The sequence below is a fragment of the Pristiophorus japonicus genome, chromosome 8, assembly GCF_044704955.1.
Source record: "Pristiophorus japonicus isolate sPriJap1 chromosome 8, sPriJap1.hap1, whole genome shotgun sequence".
NCBI lineage: Eukaryota > Metazoa > Chordata > Chondrichthyes > Pristiophoridae > Pristiophorus > Pristiophorus japonicus.
In genome coordinates, this window is record NC_091984.1 from 224,749,911 (window position 1) to 224,767,909 (window position 17,999).

Here is a 17,999-nt window from a genome sequence, read left to right on the forward strand (position 1 = left end):
ATGGCGCATTGCTTTCGAAACCGTTGGACACAGGCGCGATGCTCCCGGGCGGTACTGCTCAGCGAATGCTGGCGCTCACGGCTCCAACCCCTTTAGCGCCCCTGTTCCGACCCTTTCCAGGGTCGCTAAGCTAACAAATTTCTCTCCCTATATCTTTGTAACGTTGCATTGCCTTGGCTGGGTAAGAATTATTTATGCTGTCTTGATAATGCCTCTGATGTAATCAAAACTTCTTCATTTCATGTTTATGCTCAGTGCCTGTAACTGCATGTCACACATGTTTTTTTACCATGGACAACCGAAGCTAAATCCATGATTGTTTTTGATGAGGCATTTCAGGTCTCTGCCAGGCTGGTTGGGAATGGGGGAAAGAGGTAATCCAAGGAAGCTTGTGTAGGGAGGAAGGAAGGAGTAATGTGATGTGCCATGTAACCTCTACAATGTGCTCCTTATTTTTATCGTTCACTATTCTGCCTTCAGTTGTGGGATGAATTAACATAGAAACATAGAAAATAGGTGCAGGAGTAGGCCATTCGGCCCTTCGAGCCTGCACCACCATTCAATAAGATCATGGCTGATCATTCACCTCAGTACCCCTTTCCTGCTTTCTCTCTCCATACACCTTGATCCCTTTAGCCATGGGATGTGGCCACTGAGTGTCCGCTTGTGGCTCAGTTTCCCAATGCTGCTGTCAAGCTGTCCTGGATCTGAATGGAGCCGTTTGTTCTGTTTCAGGATATCCTGGAGTGGAAGACTGTGCGCTCGTTTTTCTACTGGCGTCTCCGCCGTCTGCTGCTGGAGGAGATGGTGAAACAAGAAATTATAAAAGCAAACCAGGAGCTGAGTGATGGCCACATTCAGTCCATGCTGCGGAGGTGGTTTGTGGAGACAGAGGGAACTGTCAAGGTCTGTGGAGAAGATGGCACTGGTGATGTCGAAGCCTTTGTAAATTTGTTTGTTGAATTTTTTAATTTGTGATTTCAGCACAGGCAAATTGAATAGTTTTCTGCCTTATATCCAGTATCCACATTAAGCACTCACTAGTTGTGGTATATGGAATGACATAGAAATTACAACATTAAAACAGTATTGGTCTTGATCCTCTACACAACAATAGTCCTAAGCCCATGTGCCTCCCTGTTCCACTATCCTTGTATCTACCTTTTACTTCAGCCACCTATCTAACCTATTCTTAAATGTTGACCTGATCTCTGCTTCAATCATTAACTCCACTACTGTAATCCACAACCTCTCAACCCTCTGTGTAAAAAGAAAAGTTTCTCCTCCTCTCCGTCCTAAATCTTCTACATTTAATCTTATATCTATGTTCCCTTGTTCACCAATCACTGGAAACAGTCTCTTTCTATCTACTCGGTCTCATCCGTTCATAAAATTAAACACTTCTAAAGTGTTTTGATGGAGTGAATAGGGAAAGACCACTTCCTCCAGATGGGGAGTCACTAACGAGAGCTCGTCAATTTAAAATAGTCACTGAGAGTGAAGAAAGTGATTAGGAGAATTTCCTTTACACAGCGGGTTGTTGGAGCGTGGAATTCTCTGCCACAGGGTGTGGTTGAAGCCAAAACCTCTGCATGTCTTAAGGTAACGTTTGATAAATAATTGAAGCAAAAGATGATGGGCTATGGGGAGAGAGTGAGATTAGTTTTGGACTGCCCTAGCGTATCGCCTGCACAGACACAATGGGCCAACATGCCTCATTCTGTGCTGTAAACTTCAAGGAATGAAATGGAAATGAGCACAAGTAGATTTTGAAAAATTTAGTTCTATAAAAGTGGACAAATACATTTACTAAATTTAACGTCTTCTTGCATATGCCATTTACCTCATTATGGAAATGATTTGAGAAAAAATACTTATGCTGTAAGCATGAGGGACTTGAGTCAGGTCATCTCAGCCAGGGCACGAGTAGGTATTCCACAATTTATTGTGACACTTCTGGGCTAAGGAGAGGGAAAATAAATAAAACTGGATTTCCACTCCGGAGGTCTGGGCAGCCATGCTACTAGACGGTGTGTGTGTGGGCCTGAGTGAGGGCAAAATCAGATTTGGCTGTAATGCCCTCTTGGTTCTCACATAAAGAATTGGCACTTTGATAAAGTATTGGAGGATGGCTAATGCCCATAGAACAGAAGTACTCAGATCATAATGGAAACACTGTAGCTCTTTGACCTTTTTATAGGCTCTGGTTTAGGAGAGTCACACTGTATTGTTATGGTTAATAATGCAAAGGGAATCTGTTCCCTTAGTTTTGTCTGAATTTAGTCTGGCAATGTATACAACAGCAGAACTTGTACAGTCCATTATCCTGTCCCCTGTCCCCTGTCCCCAGGCTGAAGTAGCAGCCCACACAGAAGTAGAATAACAATGTCAGTATTGTGATACTGTATCTCCCAAGTGCCATTATCTATCACATTTTTATGCTCATGTGCAGGCGTACCTGTGGGACAACAACCAAAATGTAGTGGAGTGGTTGGAGAAACATCTCAATGATGAGGATGACACTCGCTCGGTAATACGACAGAACATCAAGTACCTGAAGCGTGATTATGCACTAAAACACATTCGCAGGTAAGTGTATTTATGTGTGCAAGGAGAGGAGGAAAGGTGGTTGAAGGTGGTAACTGTCTTCCAATTGAAGGCCAGGTGGACAAGTGTTAAACAACGGGATCTGGGGTTTCACTCAGGGGAAGCGGAGCCTGATGATGCACTCATGGACAGCCCAGTCGTCCCTTCCTCCTCCTTCTCCTCTTCCTCCTCCTGCTCCTCCTGCTCCTCCTCCTGAGATGGTCGGGAAATCTGTGGTGGCAAGGAGAGTGCCCTCATGATGACCAGGTTGTGGAGGATGCAGCAGACCACCATGAATTGGGACGCCCACTCCGGCGAATACTGGAGGGCTCCTCACACCGATGCTCTGCTTGATGAAATTCCTGTGGCAGCATGGCTCTCATTATATGAGTGCTGGCCGTGAGGTTGCAGTGGGGGAATCATCAGCCAGGTGTAGAACAGATAGTCCTTATCGCCTAGCAGCCACTCTCGGCTTTGATGTGGTGGCTGAAAGATTGCTGGCACAGCGGACTGGTATAGGATGAAAGCATCATGGCTGCTGCCAGGAGACCGGGCATTCACCATCATGGTGGTCACGCACCAACAGCACATTAAGTATCTTTGCGGTTATGGAACATCGCACCTTTGAGATGGGACACCCGCAAAGCCACGTGTGTGCAGTTGATGGCGCCGTGCATCATGGGGAAGCTTGATATCCTGGCAAAGCCACGTGCGTGCTCCTCATACTTCTCTCTTTAGAGAGACAATGAAGTCCCTTCTCCTGGAGTACAGAGCCTCTGTGACCTCCCGGATCCAGTGGTGGATGGCAAACTGCGAGATGTTTGCTATGTTGCCTGTTCCAGCCTGGAAGGATCCACTGCTGGAAAGATTCAGGGTCACGGTCATTTTGAGGACCACTGATAGAGCCGTCGTCGCCCTGCTCCGAGGCTGCAGGTCTGGTTCCAAAAGGTGGCAGAGTTCTGTGACCACCTCCTTGGTGAAGTGGAGTCGCCAAACACACTGCTCCTGGCTTACGTGCTGGTAGGAGAAGTGCTCCTTGAAAACCCTAGGTGGATAAGCCCTCTTGCTTGAGAGCCCACCTCCTCCCTCGTAAGAACATAAGGATTAGGAGCAGGAGTAGGCCATACGGCCCTTCGAGCCTGCTCCATCATTCACTAAGATCATGGCTGATCTTCGACCTCAACTCCACTTTCCCGCCCGATCCCCATAACCCTTGATTCCCCTAGAATCCCAAAATCTATCTACCTCCGCCTTGAATATACTCAACGACTGAGCATCCACAGTCCTATGGGATAGAGAATTCCAAAGATTTACAACCATCTGAATGAAGAAATTCCTCCTCATCTCAGTCTTAAATTGTGCACTCTTTACTTATCCTGAGATTATGTCCCCTAGTTTTAGACTTTCTAGCCAGAGGAAACAACCTCTCAGCATCGACTCTGTCAATCCCCCTTAGAATCCTATGTTTCAATGAGATCATCTCTCATTCTTCCAAACTCCAGGGAGTATAGGCTCAACCTACTCAATCTCTTCTCAGAGGACAACCCTCTCATCCCTGAGATCGATCTAGTGAACCTTCTCTGCATGGCCTCTGAGGCATGTATGTCCTTTCTCAGATAAGGAGACCAAAATTGTGCACTGTACTCCAGGTGTGGAGTAAGCCCTGTACAATTTGTAAAGTCCTGACCCTGCAGTACAGACTTACACCAGGCACATGCTGAAGTCTAGGTCACTCAGGACCTGCACCTTTATTTCACAGCTCTGGAATGCCACACTTGCCTGAGACCTGCCTTTATATACCTGTGTGGGACAGGTGTGCAGTGTCTCCTGCAAGCGCACCCCTGGTGGTAAAGTATGCTTGTGGTTACAGGTCATATCTAGTTACAGTCATGTATAGTATGGTAAGATACTGTTATATACAGTGGTGTGAGATACATGACATCACCCTCCCCCAAGGTCTTATTGTCTTTATAGATTCAGTCTCTCAGGTGGTCTACGCTCTCGCATGGAGCGTCTGAGTTGTGGTTCAGTTGTTTGCCTTGGTGCCTGTTTCTCGTTCAGTATGATTGCTGGTATCTCGCCTGGGCTGCCTGTTGAGACGGCCCTTTCATCAGGTTGTTCCCTCTGTCCACCAGGTGCAGTGTGAGTTCCACATTGTAGTCTGCCTCTGGTTCTGCAGTGTTGTTGGTGAATCTACTTTTTACTTGGTCTACATGCCTCCGGCAGGTTTGGCCATTGTCCATTTGTACAACCAGTAGCCTGTTTCCTTCCTTGCCTGTTACTGTCCCTGCAAGCCATTTTGGACCCCTGCCATAGTTTAGCACAAACAATTTGTCCCCTATCTCATTCCACCTCCCCCTTGAATTTCGGTCATGGTACTCAGTTAGCTTCCGGCGCTTTGCCTCAACAATTTCATGCATGTCTGGGAGGATTAACGAGAGCCTAGTCTTTAAGGTCCGTTTCATCTATAGTTGCGCGGGGGGGAACTCCAGTCAACGAATGTGGACGAGATCTTTATGCCAGCAGCAGTCGCGACAGGCGGCTCTGCAGCGTGGGACCTTGGATTTTAAGCATGCCTTGTTTAATGATTTGCACTGCACTCTCCGCCTGGCCGTTGGAGGCCGGCTTGAACGGTGCCGTCTTAACGTGATTTATGCCGTGGTCAACTATAAAATCTTGGAATTCTGCGCTGGTGAAGCACTGACCATTATCACTGACCAATATGTCAGGAATTTCGTGCATTGCAAACATGGTTCTAAGGCTCTCCACAATGGTGGAGGTGGTGCTCGAGTTTAAAATGGTGCATTCGATCCACTTTGAAAATGCATCGACGACTACGAGGAATATTTTGCCCATGAATGGGCCCGCATAGTCTACGTGCACCCGCCACCACGGTTTGGTGGGCCAGGGGCGCAGGGGAGCCTCCCTGGGGGTATTGCTGAGTTGAGCTCAAATGGTGCACTGTCTGACGCAGAGCTTCAAGTCCGCATCAATACCAGGCCACCAGACGTGGGATCTGGCTATGGCCTTCATGAGAACGATCCCCGGGTGTTTGCGGTGGAGCTCCCGGACAAATGCCTCTCTGCCTTGCAGAGGCATGACTACTCAGCTGCCCCACATCAGGCAGTCTGCCTGTAGTGATAGTTCATGCATGCGCTTATGGAAAGGTTTGATCTCCTCGGGGCAGGCATCGCGAGCCTCTGCCCAGTCACCAGTTAAAACACATCTTTTGACTAAGGATAACGTGGGGTCGCTGGTCATCCAGGCTCTGATTTGGTGAGCCGTCATGGGCGAACCTGTGGACTCAAAGACATTGATTGCCATGACCATCTCATAGTACTGTTCGTCGGACCCTTCCATTGTCGCCAGGGGTAGTCTGCTAAGCGCGTCGGCTCAGATATCTGTGCCTGGTCTGTGCCTTATTGTGTAGTTGTAAGACGCCAGCATGAGTGCCCACCGTTGAATGTGCGCTGAGGCATTGGAGTTTATTGCCTTGCTGTCAGATAGCAGGGACGTGAGGGGTTTGTGGTCGGTTTCTAACTCGAACTTGGCCCCGAAAAGGTTTTGACCCCGTACACGCACGCGAGCGCCTCCTTCTCCACCATACTGTACCCGCGCTCCGCCCGCGAAAGTGACCTGGAGGCATAAGCAATGGGTTATAATTTACCCGCACCATTGACATGCTGTAAAACGCACCCAACCTCGTACGCTGACGCATCACATGTAAGAACAACTTTTTACCTGGGTCAAAAAAAGTCAAAACACTGTTGGAACATAGAAGGTTGCGTGCCTTATTGAAGGCGCGTTCTTGGGCGTCCCCCCCAAAACCAATCGCACCCCTTTCTGAGTAGCACGTGGAGAGGCTCCAGCAGCGTGCTCAAGTTCTGCATAAAGTTCCCAAAGTAATTGAGTAGCCCGAGAAAGGCGCGCAGTTCCGAGACAGTCCGGGGCCTGGGTGCCAGACGAATTGTTTTGGTTTTGGATTCTGTTGGGCGGATTCCATCATCTGCCCAAAAATTCAACCTCGGGCGCGAGAAACAGACACTTGGATTTCTTAACTCTTAGGCCTACCTGATCCAATCGCTTTAGTACTTCCTCCAAATTGCGGAGATGGGAGTCGGTGTTCCTGCCCGTGATGAGTATGTCGTCTTGAAACACAACCGTCCCCGGGATGGACTTGAGCAGACTCTCCATGTTGCGCTGGAATATAGCAGCTGCTGACCTGATGCTGAATGGGCATCGATTGCACATGAAAAGGCCTCAATGTGTTTTGATGGTGGTGAGTAGCTTAGACTCTTCGGTCAGTTCTTGTGTTATATACGCAGATGTGAGATCTAGTTTCGAGAAAAGTTTTCCTCCAGCCAATGTGGCAAATAGGTCCTCCACTCTGGGCAGCGGGTATTGGTCCTGTAGGGAGACTCTGTTTATGGTAGATTTGTAATCCCCACAGATTCGTACGGATCCATCAGGCTTCATGACGGGGACGATGGGACTTGCTCAGTTGCCAAATTCCACGGGTGAGATAATGCCTTCACGCAGAAGCCGGTCCAGTTCATGTTCAATCTTTTCCCCAATCACATAAGGCACAGCTCTAACCTTGTGATGGACCGGTCTAGCATCCTGTGTGATGTAGATTTTAACTTTAGCCCCTTTGAAGGTGCCCACACCTGGCTGAAAGAAATGTTCAAATTGACTTAGAACTGTTGAGCAGGAGGTCCATTCCTCTGACGACATGGCGTGAACATCATCCCCTTTCCAATTTAGTTTGCCAGCCAGCTTCTCCCCAACAGTGCTGGGAGATCTCCGGGGACAATCCACAGGGGAAGTCAGTTCACCGTCCCTTTGTGTGTGACTGAGAGCATGGCGCTGCCAAGGACTGGGACGATTTCTTTGGTATAGGTCCTTAGTTTGGTGTCGACCCTTGTGAGTTTTGGTCTATTGCTTTTTGTGTGGCCACAGCTGTTCAAATTGTTGGACGCTCATGAGAGATTGACTCGCTCCCGTGTCCAGTTCCATGTTGACGGGTATCCCATTGAGTAGGACCCTCATCATTATTGGAGGCGTCTTGTTGTAAGAACAGTGGACATTGATCGTGTTGACTCGCTGTACCTCGGTGTCCCGGGCACTGTCCCCACCGACTTCTGGTCCGCTTTCCGACCCTTCCGATTCGTATACCAGCCGAGCTGCTGTTTTTCTGCACATGCGGGCCAGATGCCCTGTATAGTTGCAGTTTCTGCAAGCGGCATGCTAAAATCGACACCCCCTTGATGAGTGCCTTCCCCCACATCTCCAGCACAGACCGCTTCCACTGTTTCCGAAGGATGAGCTGCGTCTGGCTGATCTCTCTTGAGCTTCTCTCAGTTTGTAGTTGATTGCTCGCATTGTGGGTTGATGAGGTGTGAACGGCCGTTCAGGTGGCCCTTGATGGCTTCTGGCGCCACTGCCTGCTGTTGAAGGCCTGCTCTCCTGCCTTTGTCTGTGTGTGGGCATAGCGACTTGTTTCATGCTGTGTACCCCTTGTTCCGATGTTTTGTTAGTTGTCGTACCTGCAGTATAGATCAACCTCGTTTCTTCTTCTCCTGCGACCAGTGCTGCTGCCTCTAGGGTCAAGTTCTTGGTCTCTATGAGCTTTTGGAATATGCCTGCGTGGCCTATTCCTTCAATAAAAAAGTCTCTCAGTACTTCTCTCCTTAGTTCATCGGAGAACTCACATAAACTAGCCAGCCTCCGAAGTTCCGCCACGAAGTCGGGTATGCTGTGGCCCACACAGCGTCTGTAGTTGTAGAACCTGTGTCTGGCCATTGTAGGCTGCTCGCTGGCTACAGGTGGTCTCTCACCAGTGTGCTCAACTCTTCAAACGACTTGCTTGCTGGTTTCTTGGGTGCCAGCAGGTCCTTCATTAAGGCGTATGTTTTCGAGCCACAGCTGGTCAAGAGATATGCTCTTTTGTCTGCCTTATCGTCGCCCAACCAGTCTTTGGTTACAAAGCTTTGCTGAAGCCTTTCTATATAGTCCTCCCAATTATCTCCAGCATTATATTTCTCATCTGAGCCATTGGTAGCCATTCTGTGGATTCTGTGATCCTGTAACTCGTCGCCACTGTAAAGTCCTGACCCTGCAGTACAGACTTACACGAGGCACATGCTGAAGTCTAGGTCACTCAGGACTTGCACCTTTATTTCATAGCTCTGGAGTGCCACACTTGCCTGAGACCTGCCTTTATATACCTGTGTGGGACAGGTATGCAGTGTCTCCTGCAAGTGCACCCCTGGTGGTAAAGTATGCTTGTGGTTACAGGTCATATCTAGTTACAGTCATGTATAGCATGGTAAGATACAGTTATATACAGTAGTGTGAGATACATGACACAATTGTAGTAAGACTTACTTACCCTTCTACTCCAACCCCTTTGCACTAAAGGCCAACATGCTATTTGCCTTCCTAATTGCTTGCTGTACCTGCATGCTAACCTTTTGTATTTCCTGTACGAGGACACCTAAACCTCTCTGAACACCAACATTTAATCGTTTCTCACAATTTAAAAACATTTTGTTTTTCTATTCTTCCTACCAATAACCTCACATTTATTCACATTATACTCCATCTGCAACCCTATTGCCCACTCACTTAACTTTATATCCCTTTGCAGACTCTTTGTGTCCTCCTCACAGCTTACTTTCCTACATAGCTTTGTATTGTCAGCAAACTTGGAAAAAATTGCATTCGGTCCCTTCATCTAAGTCATTAATATAGACTGTAAATAGCCGAGACCCAAGCACTGATCCTAGCGTCACCCCACTAGTCACAGCCTGTCCACCGGAAAATTACCCATTTATCCCTACTCTCTGTTTTCTGTCTGTTAAACAATCATCTCTCCATGCTAATATATTACCCCCAACTCCATGAGCCCTCATCTTGTGCAGCAACCTTTTATGTGGCACCATATTGAATGCCTTTTGGAAATCCAAATATACTATACCCACTGGTTCCTCTTTATCTATCCTGCTAGTTATATCCTCAAAAAAAAACTCTAGTAGATTAGTTAAACACGACTTCCTTTTCAGAAAATCTTGTCGACTCTGCCTAATTATATTATGATTTTCTAAGTGCTCTCTGTGAGCAGCTTGTCTTCTCTGCTGCCTCTATTCCATCTCCCTGTTGTGCTGAGTACAAGAAGGGCTGCAACTAGAGCCCCCATGACTGGGAGCAAGTGGGGTACCCAGAGGCCTTACAGTAGCAGCCAGCACGTTCCCAACATCTAACAGCACTCCCTGCACACTTTAACAACTTTTTAAATGTCTTCCAGCAGCCCAGTACTCCTACAAACTCTGCAAGAGCCAGTACAAAAGCAATAATCAGCTTACCTGCAAGTAGGATGTATCCCTTTAAGTAGCGCTGGTGGGGGAATCCCTCGTGCAGCTTGATCACACGTTCAGCTATGCATGTTTAGGAGAGAGCGTAGAATGGAGCAGTGATGTCGAAAATGACAGGTCGTGCGTCAAGTCAGCATTGCACGCACTGACGTCATGATCGGCCTACTCTGCACACTGCCGGCACACGCACGTATTGCCCTCACCAACATGGCGAATAGCACGGGCCGTGCCAGAGGTTGGCGGAAGCGAGGGGGACACCAATTTATTTTTATTTTTTTAAGCAGCCATAACTATCGGCACTGAGCATAGTTGCCCAGCAAAGGAGCCGAATCTCGTGGCCTCGGTCCTTGTGCGTGAATCCCAAAAAGTTAGTTTGCAGGTGCAGCAGGTAATCAGGAAGGCGAATGGAATGTTGGCCTTCATTGCGAGAGGGATGGAGTACAAAAGCAGGGAGGTCCTGCTGCAACTGTACAGGGTATTGGTGAGCCGCACCTGGAGTACTGCGTGCAGTTTTGGTCACCTCACTTAAGGAAGGATATACTAGCTTTGGAGGGGGTACAGAGACGATTCACTAGGCTGATTCCGGAGATGAGGGGGTTACCTTATGATGATAGATTGAGTAGACTGGGTCTTTACTCGTTGGAGTTCAGAAGGATGAGGGGTGATCTTATAGAAACATTTAAAATAATGAAAGGGATAGACAAGATAGAGGCAGAGAGGTTGTTTCCACTGGTCGAGGAGACTAGAACTAGGGGGCACAGCCTTAAAATACGGGGGAGCCAATTTAAAACCGAGTTGAGAAGGAATTTCTTCTCCCAGAGGATTGTGAATCTGTGGAATTCTCTGCCCAAGGAAGCAGTTGAGGCTAGCTCATTGAATGTATTCAAATCACAGATAGATAGATTTTTAACCAATAAGGGAATTAAGGTTATGGGGAGCGGGCGGGTAAGTGGAGCTGAGTCCACGGCCAGATCAGCCATGATCTTATTGAATGGCGGAGCAGGCTCGAGGGGCTAGATGGCCTACTCCTGTTCCTAATTCTTATGTTCTTATGTTATGTTTTCAGTTTATTAAGGGGGCTTCTGAGAAGTGATCATATGGAAGTGTCTAAGATAATCAAGGGAATGGGAAAGACAAATCTGTAATATTACTTTGTAAGAATAGGACAGATTCAAATTACTGAAAGGTAAATTTTGACCTACATTGCACTTACCCCAAGTGCCTGACATGCTCACTGAGTTCTACTTCTCCATTTTTCCTTTAGTGACCAGACCAAATGAAAAAGATGCTGGGGGTGATTTTAACTTTGGGCGAAGGTGGTAAATGGGCAATAGCGAATTAGCTGCCCATTATATACAACACCCGATTTACCTTTCTACTGAAGTCAATGGGAGGGAAAATCAGGCTGGATGTGAAATGGGCGACTAATTCGATCTTGCCCATTTTATACTCTCGCCCAAAGTTAAAATTATCCCCATTAAATTAATCCAACTGTAGCTTAATGTGTTAATGCATTTTATTGGTTTTTTTTTTGGTTGTTGCTATTTTCAGCTTGGTTCAGGCAAACCCAGAGGTTGCAATGGACTGCATTATCCATATGACGCAACAGATCACCCCAGCCCAGCGCGCACAGATCACTCATCTCCTAACAACCATGGACGGCCCTGCCTCGCCTTGAGTGAAGGAAACCCAACACTATCGACCATTGAATGTTTTACTTCAGGGAGATCTGAACAGCATGCACACCTCAATGTGTATATAAAGTAAGAAATTGGGGGGAACAAAATGTGTTCAGGTACATAGATCCTGTGTCTTACCCAGCTGTGTGCTGGCAAACCAGCCAAAAGACCCTTGAAGAGATAGTCATGGAAATGAGAGTTACCTGTTGTCACCTTTAATAGTGCCTAAGCAGTCCTGCTTCCTGGCCCTGACGATAAAAATGCTCCAAAGCAGTAGCTTAACTTTGGGCAAGGGTGTTGACATTTAGTGCACTTGGGTATTCCACTGGGTGAATATGAACTCCAGCCAAATATACACTTTGGGTGTGATTCTTCAAGCCTCAGCATTGTACATGTATTGATGCCGCTGAACTATCTACAGAAACACATTTTCCTATATGCCACCTGGAGACAGTAATTCCTACACTGAACTCTGCAGGAGCATGCTGACATCTCCTGGACTTTTCTTTAAATGTCTTTGCCTGGTAAGTTCAACTTGCAGATCATGTACTTCACAGAAGCAAAACAAAGACAACTTTTGAAAAGCCAATTAAATACTAATCGTAAGAACTGTAATAAAGCTCAGGCAGTCACTAAGTGGAGATCACATCTATTTAATATCCATTTTTCCCAAGAGGCTACACAAAGATCTACATTCACACTAACTGCTGAATCCCATTATGGTGACTAGAATCTTTATGACTATATATCAATTGCTTTCAAAACTGCTGATGCGTTAAAGGCAACTTCTACTTTTCTGAATTACTGCAAATAAAACCAATCTTGCAAACGCCCTAGCCATAGTGACTACTACTAGAGTAATAATTGAGTAGCCATAATATAGCCCGGGGTTATTTGTGCGCCAACTCCCCTTCATTTGATGCCTTCAGTTGCTCAATACATCTCTGGGCTTCCATTCACCAGTGGCGTGTTGGCCAAGCTGAGACTGTTCAACCTACTTCCACACGGCAGGTAAAATGTAACTACAGGTCCTTTTCCCTACAGTCGCTAACACATAATCAATAATTGTAATCGGGGCTCACTGTGTAGTGAGTCACAGATGAGACCACCATTCTGGTGCATTGTGTGGCTGAAAATTAACACTCAAGCAAGAAATTGATGAAAAAACTTGCAAATAACACTGCAGAATAAAGAGACCATCTATCAATAGTGCCTCCTCAGTTAGTCCTCAGAATGTTAATTTATCGGTGGTTTTTATTACAATTCTGTTCATTTACTAGTGTCTTGGTTATCCCTTATTTTATTTTCTAAATTTATGTCGGGGGTCGGCTGGAAATAGTTGCTTTGTGCTGACGTTTTCTGCAGAAAGCTCGATCTGTATAACATCAAGCATTAACCAGCAGTCTTCACTTTAAAGAAACAACTGGCTTAATTTTAAAAAACACAATTGCGGGGTTGGTACAGCACGTTACAAAACCTTTAACCTCTTGAGTTTGAACCCAGCCCAGCCCAATGGGATACTGGCTGTAAGACCCTAGTGAAATGAGTTTGGGCAGACTCAATCAACACTGATCCTGGTAGGCATGGGCACAAACTGCCTCTAACAATTGCAATATCGTTCAGCGAGGTTGTAAGGAAGACCTGTGCCATTGATGTAGTGGAAGTGCTCTCTTTAAATTGGGGCTAAGGAACATAGTTGTTTGGCAAAATTGAGGAAGTGTTATCTGCATCTAACTGTACTACACCTGGACTGGGAGTGCCTGATGCTGAAACTAGATGCCTGAGATGGGGAAAGGGAACAAAATGGGGAAATGTTCCAATCCCCATCATGAACATCCCTCATCCTGATGAACAATCACTTGATCATATGATTGTTCCTATATATGTTGCTATGTATGGAAGCACAATGGACAGCTACTCTTTTTTTTAAAGTTAACACTTTTTAAAAAATTGCATTACCCATTAAGTTGCACAGAAAACTTATCTTTATTGCTTGTAAGAATGTACAATGTCTTTAATGGGTTAAAGTGGTGAGAGCCAAACCTAGACTTGATATCTAGCAGCTGTGGTACAGGTTTCAACATTGTTTTTTTTTAAATATGGATAGACTTTTGTATTAATATAATTTTTGTTTTGCTCTGAAGAAAAAATGCTCAATGGTTAAATATTCATATTTCAGAAGTATGGAAAGTATAAACTGTAATCTATGTGTGTGTTTGTTTTGTATAAGAAAGTTGACCAGGTCCATTCTGATGAATGGGATACTCTAATAAAATGCCATACACTCAAGTGATTTTGGATGTCAAGCAATGTTGTATTGTATTGAACCATATAATCCAGAATATCCCAGATTCAATTTTGAAGATTCCCACTTGCTACCCAATGATTCTTGCAGGAAAGTACATTTTAGGACAGGATTGGCTTGTCTGTGGTGTCCTCCGTGCTCAAAAAGCATGCCAACGTTTGAGAGAGATACTGGAGGCCAGCTCCCATGGGACTGCACCCAGAGAGGGGGCTATAATTACGTTGTATTGCAGTGACTGTGAACCTAGGGATTGCTTCGTAGAGGTAACCTATAGCTATTTCAATTTGGGTGCTTGTCAATGTGACTGGTATATACCGGGCCTTTTGCATATTGGTTGGGTGGCAGATTGGCTGAATTTTTTCTTTAATTGTGTTCAGATTTTCAATTTTAGTTGCATATATAAACCCTGATTGGTATTTTTTTCCTTAACATTTGAAGCAACCATGAAGGAACCTAACCTGCTACCCACTCCTTTCTCTTCCCTCCCTAAAAGAAAAGTTACACAAATGTCAGTGTGTGTTCATGAGCCTCACTGCCAAATGCATGATGAATGTGGGCTTTGGCATGTGGGGATCTATAGAGGATGATTTCATTTGTGGAACAGCCCATCCAGGATGATCGAATGGAGATAGGGTTGCCAGCTCTGGTTGAATGTGCTCCTGGAGGTTTCATTCCACAGGCTCCTGCCTCCAACTGCCCCACTCCCACCCTCCCACAATTGGTCACCCATCACATCCCACCTCTGGGCGCACCGTATTCCCCCGGCCAATTGGAAAGCGAAAATATTCTTCATTATCCACTTGGCTGATCCAGGACCGTCAGTCAAACAGAATTTTATCCTATCTTCAATATTTTTATAACTAGTAAACAGAAGTGTTAAAAAAAACACATTTTTATTGAATGCCCCAATGACTTTTCTGCAAGTTGCTGGCAGAGGTGTCCTGGAGATTCATTTTCAGTTCCTGGAGACTCCAGGCCAGTCCTAAATGGAGACCGTTAAATTTAGTTAGTTTTTCGATACTGAATTGCAATCCATTGTTACGTATCTTCTCGCTCTTCCCTTGGAGAACTGTCTGAAGTAGAGGAAGGATTCTCAGACTGGTTAACGGTCTGACAGTCCACGACGTGAACACTCCTTCCAGAGCCTTTATTCCAGCCAGTAGGGTGGTTAGTCCTATACGGCAGGAGGGTATTATGGGCTCCCACAACCCATACAATGAAGTAGGGTCACCGGACGCGAGTATCCCACTGGCTGTCAACCCAGAATTCAGGGCCAGAGCTCCGCCTCCACTCGCTGGGACTGGGTTTGAGCCCTGCACCTTCTGACTCAAGAGGCGAGAATGCTACCATTAATCCAAAGGCTCACGCTAGCCAATTCTATTGGATGTTCAGACTTGACTGTTACCAACAGTCTGCATTTGTTGTTCTTGACCAGTTCCTCTAAAGGAAAGTGTAGAGGGAAACAGGTGAAAGATGAACCCTTTCGTACTGCTCTCAACTACCCTCTTGTAGCAGGATGATCAACCAACATATTGGCTTGATGCTGCACCATCCAAATTGACAGATGATGTTCAGAGGCCATGAAGGAAGAGAAAGGATTGAGAAGTAATAGAAGTTTCAAAATATAAATTAGTCAGACTATGGTATGTCAAGTCTACCGTGAGGTGTACATAAATTCTGAAGAAGCAGATAAGATTTATATTTTTAATTGACCTATTTTGGATTTGTATAGGCGATATTACAAAAGGTTTAATTAATTATTGTCTCAAATCTGTCATCATTGACAGAACAGTTCACCTTGAGTTGAATCAATCATTGGCCTATATTACTGAAATCACTGTTTATTTCAGTCAAGCAAAGAACCGACTGTTGCTCATGTTAATAGTAAAATGATACAAGGGCCCTTTCACAATGAGAATTAAAGCTGTGGTCCTCGGTGTTTCTAGCACATTGGCCCCTCTGTCTTTGAGGGTGCGCTACTATCTTGAATCCCTGTGGGTTTACATGAATAGCTTTGGTTGAGGAGAACTGAATGAAGATGAACCAGTGCTAACTTTAACTAAACACTCTAAGCAAAATATCTCTTCTTTGTCACAATGGTTATTGAGCCAGGACTGGACCAGGACCTTTCGTTCTATTTAAAGAAACCTTTCCAATTGTGGAGGCATGCCCAATGTGAGATTGTTGCAATTTTCTGGCTAATATAGTTCTGTTGGACCAAATGATAGTAGCACACCCTCAAAGACAGAGGGGCCAATGTGCTAGAAACACCGAGGACCACAGCTTTAATTCTCATTGTGAAAGGGCCCTTGTATCATTTTACTATTAACATAAGCAACAGTCGGTTCTTTGCTTGACTGAAATAAACAGTGATTTCAGTAATATAGGCCAATGATTGATTCAACTCAAGGTGAACTGTTCTGTCAATGATGACAGATTTGAGACAATAATTAATTAAACCTTTTGTAATATCACCTATACAAATCCAAAATAGGTCAATTAAAAATATAAATCTTATCGGCGGGTAGAAGTTTGGAACTCTCTTCCACAAATGGCAATTGATGCTAGATTAATTGTTAATTTTAAATCTGAGATTGATAAGGTTTTTGTTAGCCAAAGGTATTGAGGGATACGGGCCAAAGGTATTAGGTCACAGATCAGCCAGGATCTCATGGACTGGTGGAACAGGCTCGAGGGGCTAAATGGCCTACTCCTGTACCCATATTCGAAGGATGGGCTGATAGGGTTAGACGAAGTAGGGTAGGAGGATGCTCGTGTGGAGAATAAAAACACTGGCATAGACAAGTTGGGCCGAATGGCCAGTTTCTGTGCCGTAAATTCAATTCATTCTTCCCCTCTCAATGTGCTAAAGCTTTAAGGTTTGCATAAACCTGACTGACACTAGATTGTCATATCCTTGAAGGATTTAGGGGATTTGTCAATCAACCAGGATATTGTCGTGTGTGACTAATAGCTGCTCAAGCCAGTGGCTGAGCGATTCCTTATTCTCTTTCCTTTCAACACCCCCGCCCCTCCCTCAACACCCCCACCACCCTGCATCCTTTGAAGTAGAATATGTTAAGTTGGGGTCAAGGGGCTACCTGGAACTTTGGCCTTGTTTGCCTTAAATGCAAAATGCTTTCCATTTTGAGCCCACTAAAGGGCAACACTGATGCTCACCCTGCAGGTCGTCTAGGGAACTCTGGTAAAACATCATTTAAATTCAGTCTAAGCGTCTTAATCAAGCGAGCGTAGAGAATAAACACTTTAAAAAAATGTTCCCACTGTATATTTGAGATTTTACAAGTGTCAGAGACAACGATGGGATTTAGCAGTGCTGCCACATGATTCCACAGTGATCAAATTATTCTTGCTCACTTATCGCTGACCTACATCGGCTTCCGATTAAGCAACACCTCGATTTCAAAATTCTCATCCTTGTTTACAAATCCCTCCATGGCCTCGCCCCTCCCTATCTCTGTAATGTCCTTCAGCCTTACCCCCCCCCCCCTCCCACCGAGATATCTGCCCTCCTCAAATTCTGCCCTCTTGAGCCTCCCTGATTATAACTGCTCAACCGCCGGTGGCTGTGCCTCCTGTTGCCTAGGCCCCAAGCTTTGGAACTCCCTGCCTTATCCTCTCTTTTCTCCTTCAAGACACTCCTTAAAACCTACCTCTTTGACCAGGCTTTTGGTCATCTGGCTTAATTTCTTCTTATATGGCTCGGTGGCAAATTTTTGACTTATAACACTCCTGTGAAGCGCCTTGGAACGTTTTACTACGTTAAAGGTGCTATATAAATACAAGTTGTTGTTGTCGTTGTCATGAGACAGATGGAAACAAATGTGCCAGGGTCTCGGAATCTAGTTTACCTGGTCCTTCGCAATTAAGAAAAAATAGATGAAAAGGGGCTTTGCCAGAGATCTGGGGGAAAATAAAATATATTAAATTTCCAAATTCAAAATATTTAAAAAGGTTTATGAACCATTGTCCCGATTTAATAAAAATAATCCAACAGGACCATTTCTAATTTAAATATTTATTCATATACCTAAC

At 45.3% G+C, this 17,999-nt stretch overlaps 1 protein-coding gene across 3 annotated transcripts in view; it reads left to right on the forward strand.

The window, feature by feature from the left end:
• The window catches only part of acacb (acetyl-CoA carboxylase beta), a 221,639-nt gene extending 207,708 nt beyond the window's left edge, over nt 1-13,931 (forward strand). For all 3 annotated transcript variants that reach the window (XM_070887993.1, XM_070887994.1, XM_070887995.1), the window contains exons 50-52: nt 736-906; nt 2,453-2,589; nt 11,511-13,931. In XM_070887993.1, coding sequence (XP_070744094.1) covers nt 736-906; nt 2,453-2,589; nt 11,511-11,637 — 435 coding nt within the window. In that variant the 3' untranslated portion in view covers nt 11,638-13,931. The remainder of the gene's footprint in view (nt 1-735; nt 907-2,452; nt 2,590-11,510) is intronic.
• Nucleotides 13,932-17,999: the final 4,068 nt, after the last annotated feature.